This window comes from Ascaphus truei, chromosome 5 (genome assembly GCF_040206685.1).
Source record: "Ascaphus truei isolate aAscTru1 chromosome 5, aAscTru1.hap1, whole genome shotgun sequence".
In the NCBI taxonomy this organism is placed as follows: Eukaryota; Metazoa; Chordata; class Amphibia; order Anura; family Ascaphidae; genus Ascaphus; species Ascaphus truei.
The window spans coordinates 287270189-287295249 of NC_134487.1; the positions used below are offsets into that span (position 1 = coordinate 287270189).

The window sequence follows — 25061 nt, forward strand, 5'->3', positions numbered from 1 at the left end:
TATCCAGTTAGTATTCCTGACAATATATCACCCTCCTGTCACACACACACACACAGTATCACCCTCCTGACACACACACACACACACACACACACACACACACACACACACACACACACACACACACACACACACACACACACACACACACACACACACACACACACACACACACACACACACACACACACTGTATCACCCTCCTGTCACACACACACACACACACACACACACACACACACACAAACACACACACTGTATCACCCTCCTGCTACACACAGTGTGTCACATTGTAACTCATGTTCCTTTTACACAGGTACACGCCCTCCGTACCTGGCTCACACCTTTTTCCTCCCGGGTCTCTCCCTTTCTGTCCCCTCCCCCCCCCGTGCGCTCCCCCTGCCCGCCCCCAGGCAGGTTAAGAGCAGACTCCGGACTCCCCCAGTGCACTGCTCCCTCTGTTCTCTGATCTGTGCATCACTATGAGTCTAACCGCAGAGCAGCACCGCATTCCCCTGAGTGATGGGACCTCCATCCCACTGATTGGGCTGGGCACCTACTCTGCACCCCGCACGGTGAGTGCTTTCCCCTATACACCCCACAGATACACATCCTGCCCTTATATACACACCTCTCTTGTCCCAAGAAAAAACATCTCTTTTTAATCCTATGTGCAACTCTGGGTTCCCCCTATAATCTGCTTCCAGATTCAAAATACACCTCATGTTCTCATATACACCACATGATCCTATAAGTACCTCTTATATGCTTTATGGTCCCATATATACTTGGTTCTACATACAGTACATGCCATATTTACATCCTGATTACCTGTACAATGCACACCATTATATTATATAATCTCCTATACACTTTATTTTCCTACAGTATATGCATCAGTCCTTATTCCACATACTGTACACCTGATCCCATATACTGTACACTCCCTGAACCCCCCCCCATACATCCAAGAGACAATTTATCTCCTTGGTGCAGTGGAACAGACCCTGCCCATACTGAAGAGGTTAATAGATTAATTTGAATAATGCTTTTTTTTTTTTTTTTAAACCAAAAATCAGATAACCAAAAATATTTGTTTTAAATAATGTTAAAGTTGATCCTGGAAATTGTAGGAAATGTTCAGGACCATATTAACTGCATGGGGCTATGTCAGAAGTCCTGCCCTTTTACTGAAGGAGCCTTAAATTGCTTTCTGGCATAAGAACTGGTGTCCAATGGCATAGCACAGCTCAGTAAATATTGTCCTCTATCACTCTTATCTCTTCTTTATGTCTAATCTGTGGTTGTACAGTACAAAGAGGACAGTATCAATCTGATTGCTTTATTATTGGGGAAGAAAGCAGGAGTTTGACAATCACCCATTAACTGAAATTCCCTATAATAAAATCAAAAGAAAGCAGAGTTTACAGAAGTGTAATACATGTGCAGGATGGTTCAACAGTATGTTCGCCTGTAGAGTAGAAAAAAAACGAAAGTAAGGTGATGCCTTTTAATAGCTGTAACTAATGGTAAAAAAAAAGTCTTTTTTTATTTTTACAAAAGCTTCTTTTTGTTAGAAATTGCTTGAAGACGGAACCCAGTGGTCCTGAAAACTTGCACACTTTGTAACCATTAGTTTCCCATTAACTGTATGACTTCTACCTTACTTTTGTTCTGCAGAATTTCAGTGATGATCCAATGCACAAAGTTTAGCATAGGTTGAACTTGATGGACATACAGGCAGTCCTCGGTTATCTAACATAACCCGTGCTGGAAGTAGCGTTGGATAGTGAAACCGTTGTAAAGCGAGTCCCATGTTAATCAGTGGCGGTGAGCGTCGGATAACGCATTCAGGCGTCGGATAGCGCATTCCGGCGTTGATAAACAGCCCATAGGGTTGCGTTGGATATGCTATTCGTTGTACAGTGAAACATTGATAACGAGGACTACCTGAATGTCTTTTTTTCCAACCTCATCTACTATGTGACCATCTAAAAATATTTATATCCATCTTTTTTTCAATGCATTTATCTCCTAGTTAACCCTAGCACAGTCATTATGTCAGTGTGATCCTGTAATTATACATCACCTGTTAACCCTACTAGGCATCATATGGGTGAAGCACTGCGATGCGGGTCCCTGTGGAAGGGGTTCAACGTGTTACCCAAGATATACAATGTTAAAAAAAAAAAAAAAAACATTTAAAATGGGTGGTTTTATAAAACAGGCAAAAATCTGAAAGAAAATACACAACTTGGTGGTGTAGGAATGTCCATAGAAAGATGCAATAAGCCTTAAAGCAGGGATTCTCAACTCCAGTCCTCTAGGGCCACCAACAGGTCAGGTTTTCACGACAACTTATTAAGTGCATTTTTGGCAAAAACTCACTAAATACATTACTTCCTGGCTTGGAATTCCTTGATATTTCTATTGGAAAACACATTAAGGACACCTACAGATGAAGTCTCCGGTTCCAATGTGTCCTCGCGGCTTCCGCAGGGGAACCCCTACCCTCCGCCCCCCAAAAACCGTGTGCGCACTTCACCCGGCTTTTTAAAAGCTATAGCGGGTGAAAGCGCACCGCGGGGTGGCACAAGTTCCCCTGCAGGCAGCCAACAGGGCAGGGCGTTCCCAGAGGCGCAACGAAACCGAAGACTTCATTTTAAATACAGAATGTTTCCTGTCAAAAAGAACATTTAATCGCATTCTTCCTCAATACTCAAAGAATGTAGACGCACACGCACACGCACACGCACACGCACACGCACACGCACACGCACACGCACACGCACACGCACACACACACACACACACACACACACCTTGACCATAGTTGAAATAAGGTGGAGCAGTTAATTACATGATCAGATGAATCAGCCCACTCCTAGTAAAGCGTAATTAACGGTGCTTTATTTACAGGATTGAAGTTTCTGTCCCTAATGGGACCTTTTTCAAGAGTTCTATTGGGGACCAAAAAATCCATCCTGCAAATAAATCACCCGTATTTACGCTTTACTAGGAGTGGGCTGATTCATCTGATCATGTAACTAGTTAGTGGGCTTGCCTTAGTTGCAAAGTTAGAAATAAACCTTCTATAATAGTCAATTAGCCCCAAGAAGGTCCTCTCACCTGTTTCTTTGCAACTGGCCTTGGGTAATTTTATATCACCTCTACTTTCGGCATCTGGGGTTTAATTAGACCCCTGCCAACGGAATACCTAGATACTTGGCCTCCTCCAGACCAATAGTACGTTTTGCGGACTTGGTGATTAATCCCGCAAACCAAATTGAATCTAGCACAGCCTGGATTTTGTGAAGGTGGGGTTGCCAATCTGCACTATGAATTACCATATCATCCAGGTATGTGGCAGCGTGCCGAGCATGTAGTTCCAATATCTTATCCTTCATTCTTCGGAATGTGGCAGGGACCCCATGTAGGCCAAAAGGTATTTTTTATTATGTATTGTGGGGGGTGAATTTTTTAATATGTATTAGGGGGTGGGTGTATTTTTTTATTATGTATTGGGGGGGGGTGGGTGTATTTTTAATATGTATTGGGGGAGGTGTATTTTTTAATATGTATTGGGGGTGGGGTGGGTGTATTTTTTATTATGAATTTGGGGGGGGGGTATGTTTATATATTGGGGGGGGGGCCGCATCTTTCACAATTTTGTCCAGTATTTTTGGACATGCCAGCTGGCAACCCTATCCACTTACAATGACTGAAATCGAATCTCAGACAGTGGAAGCGCAGTCAGTTATAAGCCCGTCTGACATGGCGATGAATAAACTCAATGAATGGGAGTGTAATACTCTGGGATGTGTTCTCAGCATGGCTTTATCTCCTCTGACTGCCAGAGGACTTATACAGACACAGTATCATGACCTCTGAGTCACTAACCAAGTGTATGAACTGAGATCACCCTGAAAATATCCTCATGACATTGTACAAAGTACAGTACAGGTGAAAGGATGGAACGCTCCGAATAGCTTGCAATCTTGTGTGCTGTGCAGAGAGATATGGGACTAGTGCTGGGCAGGTTGGCCTTGAACTACAGGACTGTACTATAAGACATCCTACTTCAAAGGCTAGTATCTGCACCATCTACAAATATTTGTACTTTGCATAAATGTTGTGCAAAAACGGCTATTAGTTGTTTGTCAGTAATGTGGGGTGAGGTGTTTGTTGGAATAAACTGGGAGAACAGGCCACAAAAATATAACAAACTAATAATAATTGCAACAAATAGGGTTGCCAGGTGGCTTCTCCAAAAATACTGGGCTCAATGGTGAAAGGTCCGTCAGGTCACTATGTCCAGGGAGGTAATACCGGACACATACATGTCCAGTATTTATAGTACCTCTCATTTTTTACTGGACAGAGTATCCAAATACAGGACAGTCCCGTTCAATACCGGACACCTGGCAACCCTAGCAACAAATCCCTAATAACCTTTCCTAAACAAAGCGTTTGTGTTTGTCATTATGTGGCAATATATTGTACTTTGAAGCGAAGAGTCATGGTGGGATGTGGTTTTAGGATTATTCAAGCAGCGTTTATTATTCATGTCAGTTCATTGCCCACACACTGTCAGCAATTTACATGGTTTAACACTTTTGCCAAAAATAGTTTAGAGGCATCCAGCAGTGGCAATGATTTCATCACCAGCACACACAAAAAAAGTAGCTCTCCTGTGTAACCTGGCGGAAAGTAACCGTTATCCTGAAATCCCTCACTTTTGCACAGGGGTTATTCCCATGTTGATACTAGAGGGAGCTAATGGCCAAGCAGCTTTAAGTGTGTTTTTTTTTTTTTTTTTTTAACCCTCACCCCCCTGGTTTTAAATCTGGAAACAATATATACATTTCAAAAATGGGAGGATTGCTACTTAAAGCGTTATTGAATCTTTTGGAGGAAGCCAATTACACTGAGAAGCTCTTTTAAAGAAAGCTATTTTTTGACCTGCACCGTGGGGCTTCCGATTTTAGGTTCTGGTAACTTCATGCAAAAAAACAGAAGCACAATATTTATTATATTATTTTTTTTTTAACCCAATGGCACTATATGAAAAGGTTTATAATATATTCCAGATTGGACTGCATCAAGATATTTATTTATTTATAAAATATTTTACCAGGAAGTAATACATTGAGAGTTACCTCTCGTTTTCAAGTATGTATATATATTTTGTAGGCATAATAGCCCAAGTCTCTTGGCTTTAAAATAATTTTGCAAACTATTTTTTTTTCACTCTAGTAATGTCTGATATTTTATCCATGCTCATTTTTTAAACAATTCTTGGGCTGGATATGCATATGTCGGGGCCCTCTCAATAACCTTATATATAGCTTCTTAGTAACTGGAAGTTACCATCCCATGTCCTGTGCATGTTATTACTGTTTTTCTGTATCTTCTGGCTTAAGTTGGGTTTTTTTTTTTTTTTTTTTTTTTAAAGGGTTACTGTAATTTAGAAGCATTTCATCTTATTCATGGTATTTTAAAAACATTTCTATAAACGTTATGTATTAAATTACAGCATGTTGTGCTACCCACCAAAGTGCATTTTTAAAGGGGGTTTGATCCAAATGGAGTTTTGAGAGCTATTGTTGTAAGTGTTTAGATTACCACCCTATTTGCACATTCCCAACTTTTAGGGGACCAGGGGAGGTATAAACCTTATTCTGCATCTACACACAATTTTTTTTTTTTTTTTTATAGGATTTTTTTATAGTACTTTTATAGTACCTTTTTCACTTTACTATTCTCAACATCTTTGGTGGGTTTGAAAAATGTGGACCTGAAGTGAAACTCTGCCTGCTTTCTTCCAGACCCCTAAGGGAACCTGTTTGGAAGCAGTCAAACTTGCTATAGACATCGGCTATCGGCACATTGATGGGGCCTTTGTGTACTTCAACGAACATGAGGTGGGACAGGCCATCCGAGAGAAGATCGCTGAAGGGAAGGTGAAACGAGAGGACATCTTCTACTGTGGCAAAGTAAGTGTATCCTTCACATCATGTGATGCTATAGTCTGTATAGAAAGAGGTGATGTGGTTATGGTGGCTTCATGGGAAGACATGCGGGAAAGTGGGAGAATCAACCCCCAGCGATGCTAACCAGAAAAATGTCCATGAATGAATATGTTCAACATATGAACCATAAGATCTCCTGTGGTTTAACTTGTAGACAGTGATATAAACCCGGTAATCGATGTCCCACGCAGTCAATGCTATGTGTAATAATCCAAACACTTTGAAAACACCACGTCCTATGCTAACTCAACAGCCTTGCGAAAAAGGTATGTCTTAGATGAGTGTGCAGTGGTAAGCATGATAGCCGGTTGTAACAATTACATGGCAAGTGTAACAAAGGCATACAAAAGAACCGTTACTCGATACACTGTGGGACTCCGGTGAGAGAGGCGCTGCAGCTGCCTTGGAGAAAAAAGTGTGAACCGCACTGCTGTCTTCTTGGTACAAAAGATTATTTTAATGGCACATTAAAAACGGCAAGAGAAAACTCTTACGCGTTTCGCGTGTTACACCGCGCTTTATCAAAGAGTTTTCAATGGGAAAATGTGGAATGGTTATGGTGACATCATGGGAAGGGATTGGAGAGGTTATGGTGACACTTGGTTTTCATTCCAGGCTCAGTTATTTGCACTATCTCTGTATGATGTTGGGCAATTATTTTCATTCCCTGTTTATCAGTTTCTCAACTGTAATCAGGTAATAATTTATTTCATTGTTCCCTTTTGGGGTCCACTATACAGATTTGATCACCAGAATTGTGATGCAAGGATTCCACCCCAGCGCTAGCAGCATGAATGCCTCTGAAGTATAAATGTAAAGCTGTTATACAATTCAATGTGAAATAAACTTGTGTAGCCAGGGGGGTTCAGGTACCCCCAACAAAGGAACCACAACCTTTAAAAATATCATGTTTCCCCTGCACCAACATAATGGCTTACTGAGATTTCTAATAGAATACCCTTATATTATTTGCACCATAGGAAACATTAAAACAAAAAAAAATATATATATATATATTAGTCCTCACATATATCTCTTTCCAAAATGTCATGCCATTGGGAAGTGCAGACCTGGGGTTACTCCAAGTCTAGGAATCACCCCATTGCACTTCCCTTTGGAAGAACTCCAAGTCCTCAGAGCATGGGACAGTTTTCATTTTCCAGGAACTCTGTCTTCTGTCTTCATAAAGACCCAGGCTTCACAGACTTCAGGCTATGTCCATGTTATTTGAACATTTTGCTCTTTAGATGGGTGCAAATAAATGTCCCACCTTTTCAATGTTTATCAAATAGTCCACGGTCCGGTTCTTTTCTCAATTTAATCAGAGACAATAGAAAACATCTTCCACAGCATCATTTCCGTCAGTTACATCATTCAGGCGTATAGAATGTAGTTATAGAGTGGAGAATCTTGAGCGTTGTTGTTCTTAGCTTGGGTGTTAAATGATTCTGAATTCTATAAATCCAAATGCAATCTTTATACATTTTTCTTCAAGCAGTCTTAACATAGCAATCACCTGTTTTTCTCAACGTCAGCCAAAATTTTCTTAGTTAATTAACAACATTAGAACCCTGTTTCTTCAATAGCAATACAGTATTAACTTTTGTTTAGAAGACACTCTTTGTTCTGTCACCAAGTAACAATAGTTAATCCTATGTTCCTTATCTTTTAAGACCCATCCCTATTGTATTGCTTTTAAACTAACCTTTGATCCCAAACAGACCATATACTATTCAACTTAGCAGACATTAAACATTCCAAGTTTCTAAATCACATAAAGCCTGTCTTCAGACTGATTTAACTTCTTATCTTGGCAGAGGCAGCTTATCATTTTATATTATAATTTCTAATTTAACACTAAATTACTTTTTTTTAACTAGTTACTAGTTAACTAATATATGTGTATATAGAGAATATAGCATAAATAATATTTTAGGCTTTAACTCATCTTCATTATTCTCATGGCTTCTGTTCATAAACACAAATAGATGAGCAGTTTTTGTACTCTTTGCCTCAAAATAAGAATGTGTTCCTCATCCATTGATGAAATGTGGATTACAGCATACATAATTGTGGTGCATTAATGACACCCACGCCCTCTACTAACCTCATTCTTGACCTAACCAACATCTGAAATTAATTATTATTATTATGACACTCATTCATATTGTATTTTTTTTATTATTACTTTTTATGCATTTATTAAGGTAGATCTTACATCCTGTTGCTCCTCAGTTTGGGAAATATTGATCTGCTTGTTCAAGGAATTTTCTGAAAATAACAAATAGCTGCCACAAATACATTTTGAATTAAAATTGGACTTTTCTAAAGTTAACAGCCCAGATTGGTGGTTTTCAATCTGTTGAGCAAGGGTCCCGTAGGAAAAAAAAAACAATAATTAATGAGGGATATATTAGAACCATCACAAATGTTCTTGCTGTATAATTAATTAATTTATTATTTATTTATTTATTAAGTCTCGCTGGTGGGTTCTAAGAATCACAAAGGAATGTGTACTGCCAGAAATAGTAGGTTTGGAAATCTCTGCATACACGGTTACATTTTAATGAAGAACTCTATTGTCGGTCCATTACAAGGTGTCATAACTTTCTCCAGGATCAATACTTATACTAGATCTTTGCAATATAAAAATGCCGGTGAAGTTTCACTTAAAACTATAACAAGCCTGTTTATAAGTACTGTATTAGCATTATAATGCTCTAAAAGCTCTGTGCTTTGCTATTAAAGGGTATATTTACTAAGTAGTTTTGGGCCATAAGGCAAGTTAACGGGCTGGAAGGGATCTTATGCTATGGCATCCTCTATCCACCTTTTAAGGCCCATCTTAAAACATACCTCTTTAACAAAGCAGATGGGTAGCACCATGGCTGATACTGTACTATAAACCTCATACATCGACCTTGGCTATATAAATAAAGATATACATACATTATGGCAGAACATTTGGTTAACATTTGCTTGTACTTCGTGGAATACCAACCCCACCCACTGGAATGTTAAGGAGCCAAGAGGACACAAAGAACTGTTTGTTCACAGCTGCATTGAATCTCAACCACCCCAGTGTACATCTGCATTGCCCCAAAGTGGACAGCCTTTGGCGCAGCCAAAGGGTGTGAGCTGTTTGCCGCCTTTCGCTGATGTTTTGGTGATGTTAAAGATGCTCTATTTCAATCTGAAACTCACAAGCCCTTTATCCCCTGTACCCAATTTTCCAACTCTATCTGTCCATGAAATGTCTGTGAATTGACTGTATAACCCTGTTTTTTTAATGTAACCATGTGTTTTGTATAACTCTGTGCCTAGGACATAGTTGAAAACGAGAGGTAACTCTCAATGTATTACTTCCTGGTAACACATTATTATTTAAAAAAAAAAAAAAAGAAGATTGCTTGGTTAATTTGGGCGGAAATGCATTATTTAGAGACGTAATTCCCTCAGTGGAACACCTCCTGTAATGTTTGTACAGTATGCTTGTGTTAACACTTGGGGATTATTTTATATCTCTAAACCAGGGGTGCGCAAACGGGGATGCGTGGGATTTTTTTGGGGGGGTGGCGGGGGGGGGGGGGGGCAGTGGTTGCAGAGGCCCCATGCTCTTTCCCCTCTGCAACCTCAACTTACCGGGATTCAGCCGGCTTCTAGTCATGTCACCATAACAATGCAGCGTCAAATTACACCATGGGGTCACTTTGTGCACCCCTGCTCTTAGCTGCAATACGAGCCCACTACAAGTATCAAAGAAAAAGCTACAGTTGCTTTGACTGGGATTCCATCTCTTTGATACGTTTTGTTCTGTTTCTTTGCACATGTTTTGCCCCAGTTTATACACTAGAGACTTTTTTAAACAGACCCCTTGGTGGGGGGTGGGCAATTTTAGTGGACTCACTTGGTACTTGTGATATGGAGCATATCTCATAAAACCTGGTAATCAAATGCCTTACATGTGACACATATATTGCTTAGTCGAGGAGGTTTACAACACATCAGACATAGTTCTTCGCTGTAGATAAGAGGAAACAAGGTGATATAATTACACAATTTTCTATTATTACATGTGAACCTTGTAACTTCACCCAACATCCTCGTTTTTCTCTGTAACCATTCCCCACACAGTGAGGAGAGTGAGGCAAAGGGGTACTATATTCTGAAGGTGTAAGGCACATGGTCAAAATTACTCTTTTAGGCTCCAATTCAGTATTCCGTCAAGGCGCTTCAAAGTGCTGGAGCAGATGTTATATCCATTCATTTGAACGGAGGTAACCTCTTCTCAGGCACTGCGTAGCATCTCAATAGTATATTGACTAAAAAGCCATAGGAGCCTAATTATTAAAGTTCAATTTTGGCAATCACATTAAAAAGGCCCGCAATTTGACGCAAATCTGTATTAATTGAGAATGTTTGCAAAAAACTTTACACAGTTCTCCATCTCATTTTCATGCTCTTTTTGCTGGATTTGATGCAATACCGCTCCAGAAAGTGATAGCCAGAAATCATGCATTCTTCAGGATATACAGGACTGTTGAGGGGGAGAGAGAGACCAGTTTACTTAAGAAACATTTACTTATATAAGGTCATTGTAGTAAGGAACACATCACCCTAACTGTTATTTGGGACTTTGCAGCTTTGGAACACATGTCACCCTCCTGAACTTGTCCGACCGACGTTAGAGAAGACTTTGGAGACTCTTCAGCTGGATTATGTGGATTTGTATATTGTCGAACTGCCGATGGCCTTCCAGGTAACAGGACTTCTGTATCATTCTTGGAAGACTGTACATACAGTATTACTGTGATCCTTCCTTTAGAAGTATGCTGCTGGTAAGAGGATTAGCCTTACATATATGGGGGGGAAAAACAGTTCCTGTGCTCCTACCAATTTGGGCTAAAATATACTGTAGTAGTGATCTCATGAGTAAGGGTCATTTAGTTAAACCCTTTGGCCAAAGCGTTATAAGCCTGCAGTCACGGCACGTTTATTTAACCCCTTCAGGGCCTTTTCACATATTTCACTAGTCCATAGGACAATAAGAAATTACACATATTCAGTGCAGGTACCTGCAAATTGGTCGTCCTGTGACGTGGCTGCAGGATTATAACGCTTTGGCCAAAGGGTTTCATTAAATGACCTTTGCTCATGAGATCACAAGTACATTTTAGCCCAAATTGGTAGGAGTGCAGGAACTGTTCTTTTTATATAATTCTGCCCATGGTACTGTAGGTCCACCAGTTCTTAGCCATTTCCACCCATCCTTTATATAACAACTGTACCTTCAGCCCTTCTACAAGTATTGCAATGCAACACTCGTCCAACTCCACCAATCTTCATTTCCCCTGCACCCATCCATGTATACTGCTACGAGTTCCCTAGGATAACCATCCTAATACACAGGGTTTCTCTTTCTTCCAGCCAGGTGAACAATTTTACCCGAGAGACGAAAATGGGAAGTTCATTTACCATAAGACGGATCTGTGTGCTACTTGGGAGGTAAGTGATTAAAAAGGTGTATGCAGGAACAGGTGTGTTCTGTCCTAGGGAGAATGGCTCCTTCAGACTGTCAGTGTCACACACACACACACACACACACACACACACACACACACACACACACACACACTGGAGAGGGGCTCTTTCCATCTGTCAGTGTCATACACAATAGGCAGGAGGCTTGCTCAGACTGTCAGTGTCACACACACATGAAAAAGGCTCCCTCAGTCTGTCACAAGACCTGTGTGATACATGGGTTAGTGCAGGGGTGCGCAAAGTTTTTGAGCTGCGCCCCCCCCCCCCCCGTGTGCCAGCGTTTGCACTCCCTCTCCTGTGACCCCATGTCAAATGATGCCACGGGTCACGTGACGTCACATGACCCCACAGCATTATTTGTTGTGCGTTACCATGATGATGCATCGCATGACCCAGCGGCGTAATTTTACACCGCATCGTCATGGTGACGTGACTAGAAGCCGGAAAATCCCAGTAAGTTGAGGTTGCAGAGGCCTTGCGCGGTCCCCCGCATTTAATTTAAATGCCTCAGGGAAGAGCGCGGGGCCTCTGCAACCGCCGAAAATCCCACCCCCCCAGTTTGTGCACCCCATGGGTTAGTGCTTTCTCTTGCAATCTCCAACAAACCTCCTTTGGTGGCACTGCTGATTTTGTGTCACAGGCTCTGGAGCGGTGTAAAGACGCAGGACTGGTGAAATCATTGGGAGTGTCCAACTTTAACCGCAGACAGCTGGAACTGATCCTTAACAAGCCGGGACTGAAGCACAAACCCACCACAAACCAGGTAACGACATGGAGAAATAGATAGAGAACTTGATCCCATTATAGGGATTTGTAATAAAATAAGTAAGAAGGCCTTTGATGTGGATGAACCCAGCTCAAAGTCCACTATCAGCTCTCCTTGTGACCTTAGCAAAATTACTTTATATCCTGGGCACCAAAAATTGGATTGTAAGCTCTCTGGGGCAGGGATTCCTTCTGCCTGCCCAATTCTATATACAGCACTGTGTACACTGTCAGTGCCATATAAGAAAAAATAAAACTCTTCCCTATCTCATAAGGAACACTGATACATATCGTTGGCTTCATGTTCAATAATGAGTTTCTTAGCATTCATTTATGGGCAAAAGCATAGTAAGTAATTGTCTCTCCTTGTCTCTTGGTTTAGGTTGAGTGCCATCCTTACTTCACTCAGCCCAAGCTGCTAGAGCTCTGCAAACAGCATGACATAGTCATTGTGGGCTACAGTCCCATTGGAACGTCTCGAGATGCATCCTGGTGAGTACAGATGTGCATCTGCCCTGGTAAAAAAAATGCTAATGAGGCCCAAACACACAAAGAGAGAAGGGGACAAGGGACCTAGAGACAAAACATGACAAGGGTCACCAATTAAACGGGCACTTCCTATTAGTACCAGATTGTACTGATGTCTGTGACATATTTAAAGCAGCAGTCCAAGTGGCTGTTTTTTAATTAATTATTTTTTTCCCCCTTTAATATGTGCATCAATACAATCCACACAATGATAAGTAATTCGCTAAGTTGCTGATCGATCTGTTCTCCAGTGATCGATCGGCGAAGATTCGGCTCGGGGGTTTCACTAAATGGCTGTCAGTGCAGTAGAAGAGGACCAAAGATGCAACGTTCTGTGGGGAAGATCATGTGACTAGATACACTTGGTGCACTGCTAGAGAGAGGGCAGTGCTCAAAAAGGGTGTGCCAGAGCCTGTTTCAAAAGAGGAAGGGGATGGGACTTTGTAAATGGTTGCTATAGGAACAAAAAATGCTTGTTACATTATCATACATTAAATATGTCATTCAGTTGTTTAAAAAAATGCTACATGTATTTTCTCACAGTACAGAACTGATTTATATATAAAAAAAAACACATGGATATTGCTTGGTCTGCAGCTTTAAGGGGTTCAATTTGGGTGAATGATGTTTTTAGTTTTTTAATCAAAATCTAAATCTATTTTTAAAGTTACTTTGTAAACATGGTGATCTGAGTTTTGGGAAGGCTTTCCTTTCATCTGGTCTGGGCATTTCCTTTCGTCTGATGTCACTTTGGGTTCAATAGTTGTTTGCAGAGACAAAGCACCCTTTACCCCTCCTTATCGTTTTTGGCTCTGTGACAGCAATAGGGTAGGCCAATAATTAAAAACAACTTGCTTGCCAAACATTCCCCCATTCAAAGGTCCTGAAGAAAATCTACATGTAATTAATGTCCCAAAAAACAGAAGCAGCAAAATCTTTGTATTTAGCATGATTATATACGCTTAAGGAAACCAATCGGATTGTTGGATTCTGTAAATGGTTGTTGTCTGGCTGCCCATGTGGGATTGCATCTGTAAACAACAAGTACAGACTAAGGCCTTGGTCCCGCTGCAGATGGCGACGCGCGCGGCCGCGGGCCACCAGCTGCTTGCCTCCGTTCTGGAGGTCCCCACTGGCTCCTTCCGGCATGGCTGACTGCGTGCTGTGACGCGTCAGCCAGCCGGAGCTACAAGGAGCTTGTAGTTTCGGAGAGTGTCGAGTCACGTGACACGCAAGGGAGCCAATCCGTGTTCCCCCTCTGCTCCGATCCCCTGCCCCCCGGTTCCGATTTCCCCCCCCCCCCCCTCTGCTCCGATCCCCGTTCAGATTCACCACCCCCTCCCCCCCTCCCCCCTTCCCATGTGTGTATTTGCCTGTGTGCGTGAGAGTGGAGGGGAGCAGGGAGGGAAGCTGTGTGTGTGTGTGAGTGGAGGGGAGCAGGGAGGGAAGCTGTGTGTGTGTGTGAGTGGAGGGGAGCAGGGAGGGAAGCTGTGTGTGCGTGTGAGTGGAGGGGAGCAGGGAGGGAAGCTGTGTGTGCGTGAGAGTGGAGGGGAGCAGGGAGGGAAGCTGTGTGTGTGTGTGAGTGGAGGGGAGCAGGGAGGGAAGCTGTGTGTGTGTGTGAGTGGAGGGGAGCAGGGAGGGAAGCTGTGTGTGTGTGTGAGTGGAGGGGAGCAGGGATGGAAGGTGTGTGTGTGTGTGTGTGTGTGTGAGTGGAGGGGAGCAGGGTGGGAAGCTGTGTGTGTGTGAGTGGAGGGGAGCAGGGAGGGAAGCTGTGTGTGTGTGTGTGTGTGTGTGTGTGTGTGTGTGTGTGTGTGTGTGTGTGTGTGTGTGTGTGTGTGTGTGGAGGGGAGCAGGGAGGGAAGCTGTGTGTGTTTGTGAGTGGAGGGAAGCAGGGAGGGAAGCTGTGTGTGTGTGTGAGTGGAGGGGAGCAGGGTGGGAAGCTGTTGTGTGTCTTGGGTTTTTTGTGGTTAACTTTTGCGCCCAGCTAGAGGCAGAAAATTTGTATTTCCCGCTCCCTGAATCTGAGCTCCGCTGCAGCCATCCGCGGGGGAAGGGGGGGGAGGGGGATTTACGGGAGCAGCAGGGGGCATGTGGAGGGAGGGGGAGAGTAGCGTTGTCCGTTCAAACAACGCCGCTGCTCCCTACAGACCGCAGGTAGCGGGTCAATTGCCTGTCAGCGCGCCGCATGTCTGCAGCGCGGGCGCGCTGACTGAGGGAGCGGGGCCTTAGCCTAAGCTACTGAACACCTGTGGCAGGATAGGAAGTTCTACATGTTGTGTTCTATTTCACTGTGACATTCCAGACAAATTCAGTTATGTTTTTAAACATATATTGCTATGTAGACGAGTAAATCTACAATCATTCAGCAACCAAACTTATTCCTATGGTCATAATCGCTACAGATGTGTGAAATAATCCCCTAGTGATTTTAGCATAATAGACGGTCATGTTGGGAAACTCATTACAACTCGCACAAAGAAATATAATTTAACCCATCGGAGAGATGGAAGCTTTTTTTTACACAATTGTTACCAGAACATTATTCGCACCCTTCTGTCCATAACCTTAGTCGTTGGTGTTTGGAATGTTTTTGATTGGTCAATCTAACAGACCCACTTTATGCAGGGTCAATGTGTCGTCTCCTCCCCTCTTGGAGGACCCTCTCCTGAATGCCATTGGGAAGAAGTATGAAAAGACTGCAGCTCAGGTGGCCCTGCGTTTCAACGTCCAGCGAGGGGTTGTGGTGATTCCCAAGAGCTTCAACACAGAAAGGATCAGAGAGAACTTTCAGGTGAGCAGACACAGCTTAGAATGTTGACCGATGGACATATGTCTTTTTTTAACCTTATCAACTACAGTATGCAATTATGTCACAGTAAATGAAGGAAGAAAAATGCACAGAATGATCCATGTGTCGTACACCACAACGTGCAGGGTTTTCACTCCCATTAGACCAACATTTGAGCCATCACATAATTATATGATGCTTTGCAGCAGTATTAATGTAGCAGTGCAACTTAATAAGCAAACAGTTGATAGTTTAATAATACAGTGAACAATAAGGAGGAGGTGTATTACAGTGGTTAAAGCAGTAATGCACTCTCGGGGTTATGTACTAAAGTCCACAAAAAGAGGACAAGCACAACATTTTCTCAGTAATACTGTTGATATACAGTATGTATTATAAGAGCCACAAATGTCCCCAATTCTAACTTGCATCTAAGGTAAAACCAATATGCACAGCAGAGACACACACATCAGTTGAGCTTGGCCCCAAGAGGTATATTCACCACTGACTGGATCTTTGAGAGCAAAAGGCTCACCGGAAATGTATTTTCTCCCTTTCGGTATTGCTTCATCAGGGGGACGGAGGCTGAACAAAACTAGTCCCCTTATATACCGCCTTCCATATATATAGTCCCATTTCCACATATCACTGAACATATATCTGATATCATATACAGACATATACAGACATATGCAACATATATTGATATTTACCAATATACAAAGGGACATATATCATTAAATCTGCAGTTCATCGATCATAAATAGTCTGTATTTTGTTAGAGTCCCAATAAGGAATCTAAATACTGCAATATGAAGAGGTTCTAGAAAACAGAGAGGAAACTAGTTGATTTGTAATGGTTTGCATCACTATATTTCCATATAATCTATATTTGCATTTGTATTATTACACAACTTTACATTGCATGAATAGGTCAAAAGAAAAATAACCAATCCTTCCATTAACACATATCATACACTAAATTAATCACAAAAGATAGTTGTTATTCATACAATTAATTATAATTTCTTTTTATAAAAACTGGACAATATCTATTTGTTCTTATAAACCAGAAGGTGCTTTAGTATGCAAATCATAAATCCGTTGTTGCCCTCCGCAATAACATTTGATTGGGATCTCCACCTCTAATGTTAGACGCCACCTGTTCTAAACCCTTACATTTGAAATGAGACAAGTCACAGTCATGATGTAAGAGAAAATGTTTGGGCAAATGATGTAACTTCTTGTTCATCTGTAAATGTTTTTTTTTGCATTTTTAATATTATTTATATGTTACGCATGTATCACCCCCCCCAATCGCAGATAGAGTGCATGTGAAGGGGAACCTATATGTATGCTACCATGTGTGTGGTGCTTTTACCTGTCAGGCTCACAGGAGGCCTGAGCCTCTGCTAGTGAGATCCTGGGGTGAATCCTCTGGAACGATCTTTCATACAGCGCCTCCACCTGTGTAGGATACTAGGAGTGTAGAATGTCCCCCACACAGGACCCACATATAGTAACCACATACACCGGAGTGTATATAAACAGTTTACTATATGCAGAATCAAACATAACACAATATACATACATCAACAATATGACATACATTGGGTGCAAGGGGCACCGATATCCCCTTGTACAGGCCCTTGGCCTTTCTGCCCCCAAAGTAACCTAACCACACAGTGCCCACAATACTTTGGTGCTCGGCACCAGTGTCCAAGTGTCCTGGACCGTTCCCACCCCAAATGTGTGGCAGCGCTGCTCACATGTTTATGGCTGGTGCACTTATAGATACCTGCCCGGGCATACGTCCGTGCCCAAGTGTAAAGATCTTCGAAAAGTGTCGGACGTAGGAGCAGGAATCTGCCTCCGCGGTGTCCCACCTCCGTGTGAGGTGTCTCCCTCGTGGAGCGTCTCACCCACAGAATGTCTCTAACTGTATAGCCTGTGCAGACGCATGCCGCGATCACCGCATGCAACTGGCACCGGTGATGTCATATAACACTGGGTGTACTATAGTAAGCAACCCCCCCTTGCCTTGAAGGGGCCTCTCTTGAAGCAGCCAAAGCTAACTGCTAACTGCCAAAATGAGTGCTACTGAGCGTGGCAAATACAATTAAACCCTTTGGCCAAAGCGTCGTAAGCCTGAATACCAAACGTCAAGGTAAACCAAAAATGCAGGTCCTAACACTAAAACTGTGATTTACCTTGACATTTGGTATGCAGGCTTACGACGCGTTGGCCAAAGGGTTTAACTAAAAAAACAAGTAATTACTATTATTATTGAAGTATTTAAACTTTATATTTATTACCATTATATGTTTTGTCAATTGGATGTAGCATTGGGCTCCCCTGTCTTTTGTTGTATACATTTGCCACGCTCAGTAGCACTCATTTTGGCATAAATATATATTCATGCTGTGGTGGGTGTAGGAGTTTGAGCTAGCTGGGAATGTGTGTGTATGTGTGTGTGTGTGTGTATTTACACACCCGCACTTGTTTTAAAGGGATAGATGCCTGCATGTACAGGCTGTCGGATAACGGACTGTCGGATTGTGGGTTCATGTTAATCCGCTGTCGGATAAGTGTTTCCGAAGTCGGATAATGCGTCCAGCGGACTGCATTAAGCGGCGTCGTACTGTATAAGCCGCTCGACGGAAAATGGACCATCGGATACCGAGGATCACCCCTACCCTGAAGCGCAATAACTCATGAAAAAAAAAACTTTAAGACGGGCAGAAGATCTTAAATTAAAGTGTCCGCAGAAAAGATGTAATAAAGGGTTGGTTGAAAAAGGACGGGATGGAACTTGTTTAGTAGATAAGAGTAACATTGTTAAATGGAGATAAGAAACAAATCTTTAAAAGGGTTAACAATTCTTATACTGCTAATCCTCGCTTCGTTACAAAATATAATCCAGTGCATAATAAAATTCAGAAAGCTTTAAATAAACACTGGAAAATAATTAAAGTAGATCGTATTTCAGGTAGTTGCTTGGATAATAAACCTAAAATTAGCTTTAGGAAAGCATTTTCTCTTACATCATGACTGTGACTTGGCTCGTTTCAAATGTAAGGGTTTAGAACAGGTAGCGTCTAACATTAGAGGTGGAGATCGCAATCAAATGTTATTGCAGAGGACAACAATGGGTTTATGATTTGCATACTAAAAGCACCCTCTGGTTTAAATGGATATTGTCCTGTTTTTGTCATATTTTATCATTAAATGCATGCACAATTATCTTTTATGATTAATTTGGTGTATGATGTGTTAAGGGAATGGTTGGTTATTTTTTGTTTTTATAAACAAAGTTTTCCAGTTATTAATTCTTACCCTCTATAAACATATATAAATTGAATCAAAGGGTTGCATCCCAGTAGAAAAACAAATATCACAATAATGGGGAAGTCGCCCTCCTAAATGACGACATTTTTATTTGCACAAACGATAAATTACTATTAAATATTAAACCAGAAACATCTCCGGCAATCACTCAGGTCCATAAGAAGATAAACTCCTCTAGGACTATACATAGTTAATATCCATAAAGTAGACAACCCATCCAGAAGGATCAATGGTAAGCATGTGCTGTTAACAAGATATAAAGTACACTTAACTACTTCTCTTTAACCACTCTACATAGTCCATCCGCAAGTTTAAATTCTGCTACTTCACATCTCTTAACTCAGGGGCGGCCAACTCCAGTCCTCAAGGGCCACCAACAGGTCAGGTTTTCGGAATATCCCTGCTTCAGCAAAGGTGGCCCAGTCAGTGGCTCAGTCATGATGACAAAGTCCAGTAAGGTCCATACCAATTTATTATGCTACTTATACTGGCGGCCTCTAGTATCAAGAAAGTACTGGATAGCTCTTCTTAAAGTCATTGTGTGCGATATTGATGTGTAGCGAGCCTCTGCATCCAAAGTTACCATTGACGTATCTGAACTGACGTACCCCACTTATACGTTTTAAAACGTCTGTTGTATCTTTATCAAATGAGGTCAAGCTCAATAGGAAAAGTCTTAACACCTTATCAACATAGCTGGCCTTTCTGTGACACTACTAATTCCTGCCACTATTGGGCGCCCAAGAGTATCAAGGATAAATTTGTGCACCTTTGGTATAACGTGAAAGGTAGGTTCGGTATAACATGAAAGGTTGGTTCCCCGGCTGTTGAACTTTCATGAATTTATTAATGTCCTAAAATCAAGGCCTCCTCCAAAATAGTGTGAGGATTCTCATTAATTCAGCCAGTAGGATCAGACACAAGTTAAAGTTGTTTGAGAATTTCAGTTTGATAATACTGGTCGTGAGGACTTTATTTCCTCTGTTATCGGAGAGGGTTTATAATGACTTTGTTATGGTTTCTCAGATCTTACAGACCTCTCTGCTCTGCTCTAGTAAGGTTATTCATTTGGTATATGTCAGAATGCGTTCTCCTTAGTTCCTTTCCCACTAGATCCACAAAGATTTCATCATTGCTGTTGAGGGACATAGCTGGCATAAACCTCGATTTCTTTTTAATATTTGTATATCGAATACTATTTTCAGAGTTTTTATATAATCCCCACTCCAATTTTCCCTCTGTTCTGGAAAAGTCTCTAGATCAGGGGTCTCAAACTCAGTCCTCAGGGGCCACCAACAGGCGAGTTTTTATGGGTATTCCTGCTTCAGCACAGGTGGCTCAATCAGTGGCACAGTCAGACTGACTGAGCCACTGATTGAGCCACCTGTGCTGAAGCAGGCCACCTGTGCTGAAGCAGGGATAGCCATAAAAACTGTCTTGTTGGTGGCCCTTGAGAACTGAGTTTGAGAACCTTGCTTTAGATTAACTATCAACTCACGATAATCATTCATCTGATCCTCCAAATTTCCCCATGCCAATGTGTCCTGCATAGTTAAAACCGGCACTTTATCCTTATTTGCTCACCCCATATAATTTATGGAGTACAAGCTTATTTGCAATAAAATGTAAATCTTTAATAACAGTACACTAATAATAATAATAATCCCTTGATAAGTAAGGAGAGGTGTGCTTCCGTGAATTTGAAATCTGTTAAATTAAACATTCTCATTTTGTCTACTTCCTGATATTGTCTCCGTCGCCTCTGAGTTTTATTATCCCATTGTCTACCATAGCCCTATGTATCTATCGATTTTGTAAGGCTTAATCGGTGGATCCCATAGATTGCCACATCTCTTGTTTTTTCCTCTCCACATTTTTTTTTTATAAATTATTTTTCAGTATTTTATTTCACAGTTGTCCTTTAGCTGGGGATCTAATGAATAATGGTGACATGAATTTGACAGTATTGTGCAATGTATTGGTAGGTGTCCAAGTCTCGAGGTGCTTGATAATAACGTAACCATTATTCATTGGCTCTTGAGCACTGAGCTTCCGGAGTGGATTGGTGTCACACCTTGATTCTTTTCAACAGATTTTCAACTTCAATCTGACCGACAAGGAGATGAAGGCTATCGAGGCTTTGAACAAGAACATACGCTACGTCGAGCTGTTAATGTGAGTGTGTTTAGGGCGAACAAATGTGTACGAGAGCGTGATACCTCTGAAGTCCATGGGGCAAGTCATGTGTGTGAGAAGTGTATCACACGTACACATGTGGGGCTACTGATGTGTATAAGGCTGATCCCATGGATATTTATGGGAGAAAGTGGTATGGGTAATACATTGATCATGCAACTGATGTGTGTAAGAAGGTAACCACACTTAAGTCTATGGAGACAACTAGTATTAATATTACTTAAGGTTAACCTATTGAGGCTATGAGGCAAAGGATGCGTGATCTCAATGAAATGTACGTGGGCAACGGATGTGTATAAAAGGGTGATCCCGTTAAAGTGTATGGGGGCAAATGATGGAGGAGGGTGATCGTAAGTGGGTGATTTTCCACTCGGCAATAATGTATAGTCCACATATTTGTTTCTGCATATTGTAGTAATTACTATGTAATTTTTCTATCTATGGGAAGGGTAGCAAAGGTGCTTATACCGTTAGTTTATCTGAGTAAAGGTATAAAACAGGAGTGGTCAACTCCAGTCCTCAAAGGCCACCAACAGGTCAGGTTTTAAGGCTATCCCTGCTTCAGCACATATGGCTGTCAGAATGACTGAGCCACCTATGCTGAAGAAGGGATATCCCCAATACCTGACCTGTTGGTGGCCCTTGAGAACGGGAGTTGACCAGTCCTGGTATAAAATGATTAGCCAAAGGTCTCAAAGTGTCAGGTAAACTTTAACTAGTGATTATCATTCCATGTGGCGCTCTAGACAACAGCCACCGCACCATTGAAACTTGAATCCCATTTATAAAATCATAATCTATATTTACATAACAACATATTGAATTCCAGTGCACTTTACACTCCCACTTCAGAGATCTGTATGTAACCCCCTCTGGAGACGAAATTTGTTGTGCGTTTCTAGTCTTCAGGTCGGCATGTACTCAGGAAGTGGAGATAATAATAATTATTAGTATTATTGGTATTATTACTAATCTAATATAAATTACACAGAGAAGTAAAGTGACTTGTTCAATATCACCCAGGATGTAGTTTGAAATGACAACAATATTACAGAAAGACTGATGCCTTTATCACGACACTATTCCTCACCTACAATTACCACATGGTAGCAGATCCCGATATTTACATTTTTTAAATTGCCCCAGGTTAAAAAAAAAATTGGAGTGGATGAGGTTTTGCTTTTAATATGGAAGGAGCACAAAAGGGACACCTTCATCTACATTTCTCATCATCATTTCTGAATCGGGTCCTGTCCAAGCAATCTGGGGACAAGTGACCACCCTATATTACCCTGTATCCTCACTAAAGCAGAGGGGTTTGCAAAACCTCCAAAACAAGCAAATAATGTCCCAGCAGGATTAGGCTGCCATTGAACAGCAACGCTACAATGTTTAATGTTTGGTTTGCAGTGTAAATAAGGTTTCCATTCAACACTAGAAAGTAAAGACGGAAATGTGAATGTGCTTCTTCTCTGCGTTTATTTTTTTTCAAATATAAACGGGCACAGTCCGTAGGGTTGTCAACAGGGTCCTCTCCATTCAGAACAGTTTGGACATTTGGGAAAAGCTGTGGATTTCCACGCAACAAAACAGGCTTTCAACCAGTTCAGGCTTTTACATCAACCATCCAAGTTCCAAAACATGGGCTGGATGATCATATCAAGTTGATCAGGAGCCAGGTGGCCATGCTGATAATTTTCACTGTTGATCAGGGACTTATTCTTGAACTTGACCTGTCATTGCAGGTGGAGCGATCACCCGGAGTACCCCTTCTTGGAAGAATACTGAGAGCCAGGTTTCCAATCATCTCTGCTCTCAGTGGGTTCCACCCTCAGTACTGGGAGTGAAATGGATACTGGGGGTGGGCTGACAACCTGCATCGGAAGGGAGAGAGAGAAGTTAAACCATACAGAGAGAGGGGAAATGTAACCCTATGGTGCTCAACTCCAGTCCTCAAGTTTCCCCCCCCCCCCCCCAACAGGTCAGGTTTTCAGGATGTCCCAGCTTCAGCACAGGTGGCTCAACTAGTGACTCAGTCAAAGACCACCTGTGCTGAAGGAAGGACAGACTGAGTCACCTGTGCTGAAGCAGGGATATCCTGAAGACCTGAGGGGGGTGAGGGGGGGCATTCTCGAGGACTGGAGTTGAGCACCCCTGATGTAGCCCACTGGGGGTCTGCAATGCTTTGTAATGCCACAAAGTTGTAGGCCCCTCTGGTAGCAAAGGGTTAACGTGTCTGCTCACATCCATAACGTAACGTTTTATTCCCATTGCACCATGACTAAAGTTGAAAACGACGACAAACATCCAGCACAGATATTCACAACCGTCATATCAATTCCGAACATTTTCCTTTCGTTGGACACCTGCACGTCCATACTCCTACATGAGTTGCTCATTTTGTCACAGCAGGGGGTGTAGCTATTTACTGTAGAGTTTATAAGGACTTTTGTCTTAATGGATTTCGTTCAACCCATATAATATCTGTCTACTCCCTGCTGACTAACTGTTGTAAACCATTTTCATGATTGAGCCAGAACATTCTGTGATGTTAAAACAATGTAGGACTGGTCGTAAAGTCTGCCTGTGTTAATATGTCACAGAGATCTACAGCTGTTCGCCAATCACACCTGGTACTTAAGAATGAGGGGACAGTGATCATGTTAAGAGTTATTTGATCCAAGGTTAATAAATCCAATAATCAGATATTTGGGGATTTTTCAACATGCATTTCAGAGGAATTCAGTGTTAAAACAGAAGTGCTGCTTCAGATTAGTTGCTAATTAACAATAATACTAGGCATGTCCAACCCACGGAATTTCCTACTTATATCCTACTCACTCAATGGTCAATTAATCCAAATTTTCCGTTTGTCTATAAGATCCCCAGGATTTTGCCATCCTGCTTTCCTTGTTTTTATAGTTTATTATTGTATGGATGTTGAAAAGAAGTTAATTACTACATATAACATTAACAACCTGTAATAAATAAACATTAATAGTTAAATATCCAATGTAATCATTATATGTATGTATATCTCTCTCTGTGTGTATATATATATCTTATACTATATTAGTGAAAGCACTGTATGTTTGCCTGCCTGCCTGCATGCATGCCTGCCTGCTGGATGTCCGGTGTCCCTAGGGGAAATCTCATTGGTCCCTTGGGCCGCCCCCGCACACCTCTCATTGGCCTGAGGCGGAGTGACAGCCCAAAGGACACACAGGGACAAAACACACACACACAGGGATATGCACACACACGGACACACGGACACACACACACACACACGGACACACGGACACACGGACACACACACACGGACACAGTAGGGGGGGGTGGTGCACATTAGCAGCATGTATAACCCGGGGGGGGGGGGGGGGGGCCTCACATACCCGCCGGAGCCTCCGCCTCTTCCTCCCCGAAATCAGCCTCCCCCCCCCCCCCCAGCGCCGCTACAGTCAGCAGAGGAGCGAGTGCCTGGGACACAGCGGGGGACCGGCCACAACAAGCTGCCTCCCGCCTCAGTTCCACGTGGGAGCGGCCGGACGGGTGAGTGAGCGGCCTTCACCTCCCCTCACCCCCCTTCAAATCACCTCCCCCCCCTTCACCCACCCCTCACCTCACCCACCCCTCACCCCCCTTCAAATCACCTCCCCCCCCCCCCCCCGGCGCCGCTACAGTCAGCGGCGAGTGCCCGGGACACAGCGGGGGAGCGGCCACAACAAGCTGCCTCCCGCCTCAGTTCCACGTGGGAGCGGCCGGACGGGTGAGTGAGCGGCCTTCACCTCCCCTCACCCCCCTTCAAATCACCTCCCCTCCAACCCCCCCCCCCCCCCCCGGCGCCGCTACAGTCAGCGGAG

General features: G+C 42.4%; 2 protein-coding genes across 2 annotated transcripts in view; one reads left to right on the forward strand and one right to left on the reverse strand.

Moving 5' to 3' along the window:
- Positions 1–417: 417 nt before the first annotated feature.
- On the forward strand, positions 418–24204 carry LOC142496105 (aldo-keto reductase family 1 member D1-like). Its single transcript, XM_075602512.1, has 9 exons — positions 418–575; positions 5829–5996; positions 10675–10791; positions 11460–11537; positions 12214–12336; positions 12721–12830; positions 15492–15657; positions 21095–21177; positions 22944–24204. The coding sequence occupies exons 1-9, from the start codon at positions 483–485 to the stop codon at positions 22984–22986; spliced, it is 981 nt and encodes a 326-aa protein (XP_075458627.1). The 5' UTR covers positions 418–482; the 3' UTR covers positions 22987–24204.
- Positions 22661–25061, reverse strand: part of LOC142494762 (dihydrodiol dehydrogenase 3-like) — a 79946-nt gene continuing 77545 nt past the window's right edge. The window contains exon 8 of the mRNA XM_075599201.1: positions 22661–23072. Coding sequence (XP_075455316.1) covers positions 23030–23072 — 43 coding nt within the window. The 3' untranslated portion in view covers positions 22661–23029. The remainder of the gene's footprint in view (positions 23073–25061) is intronic.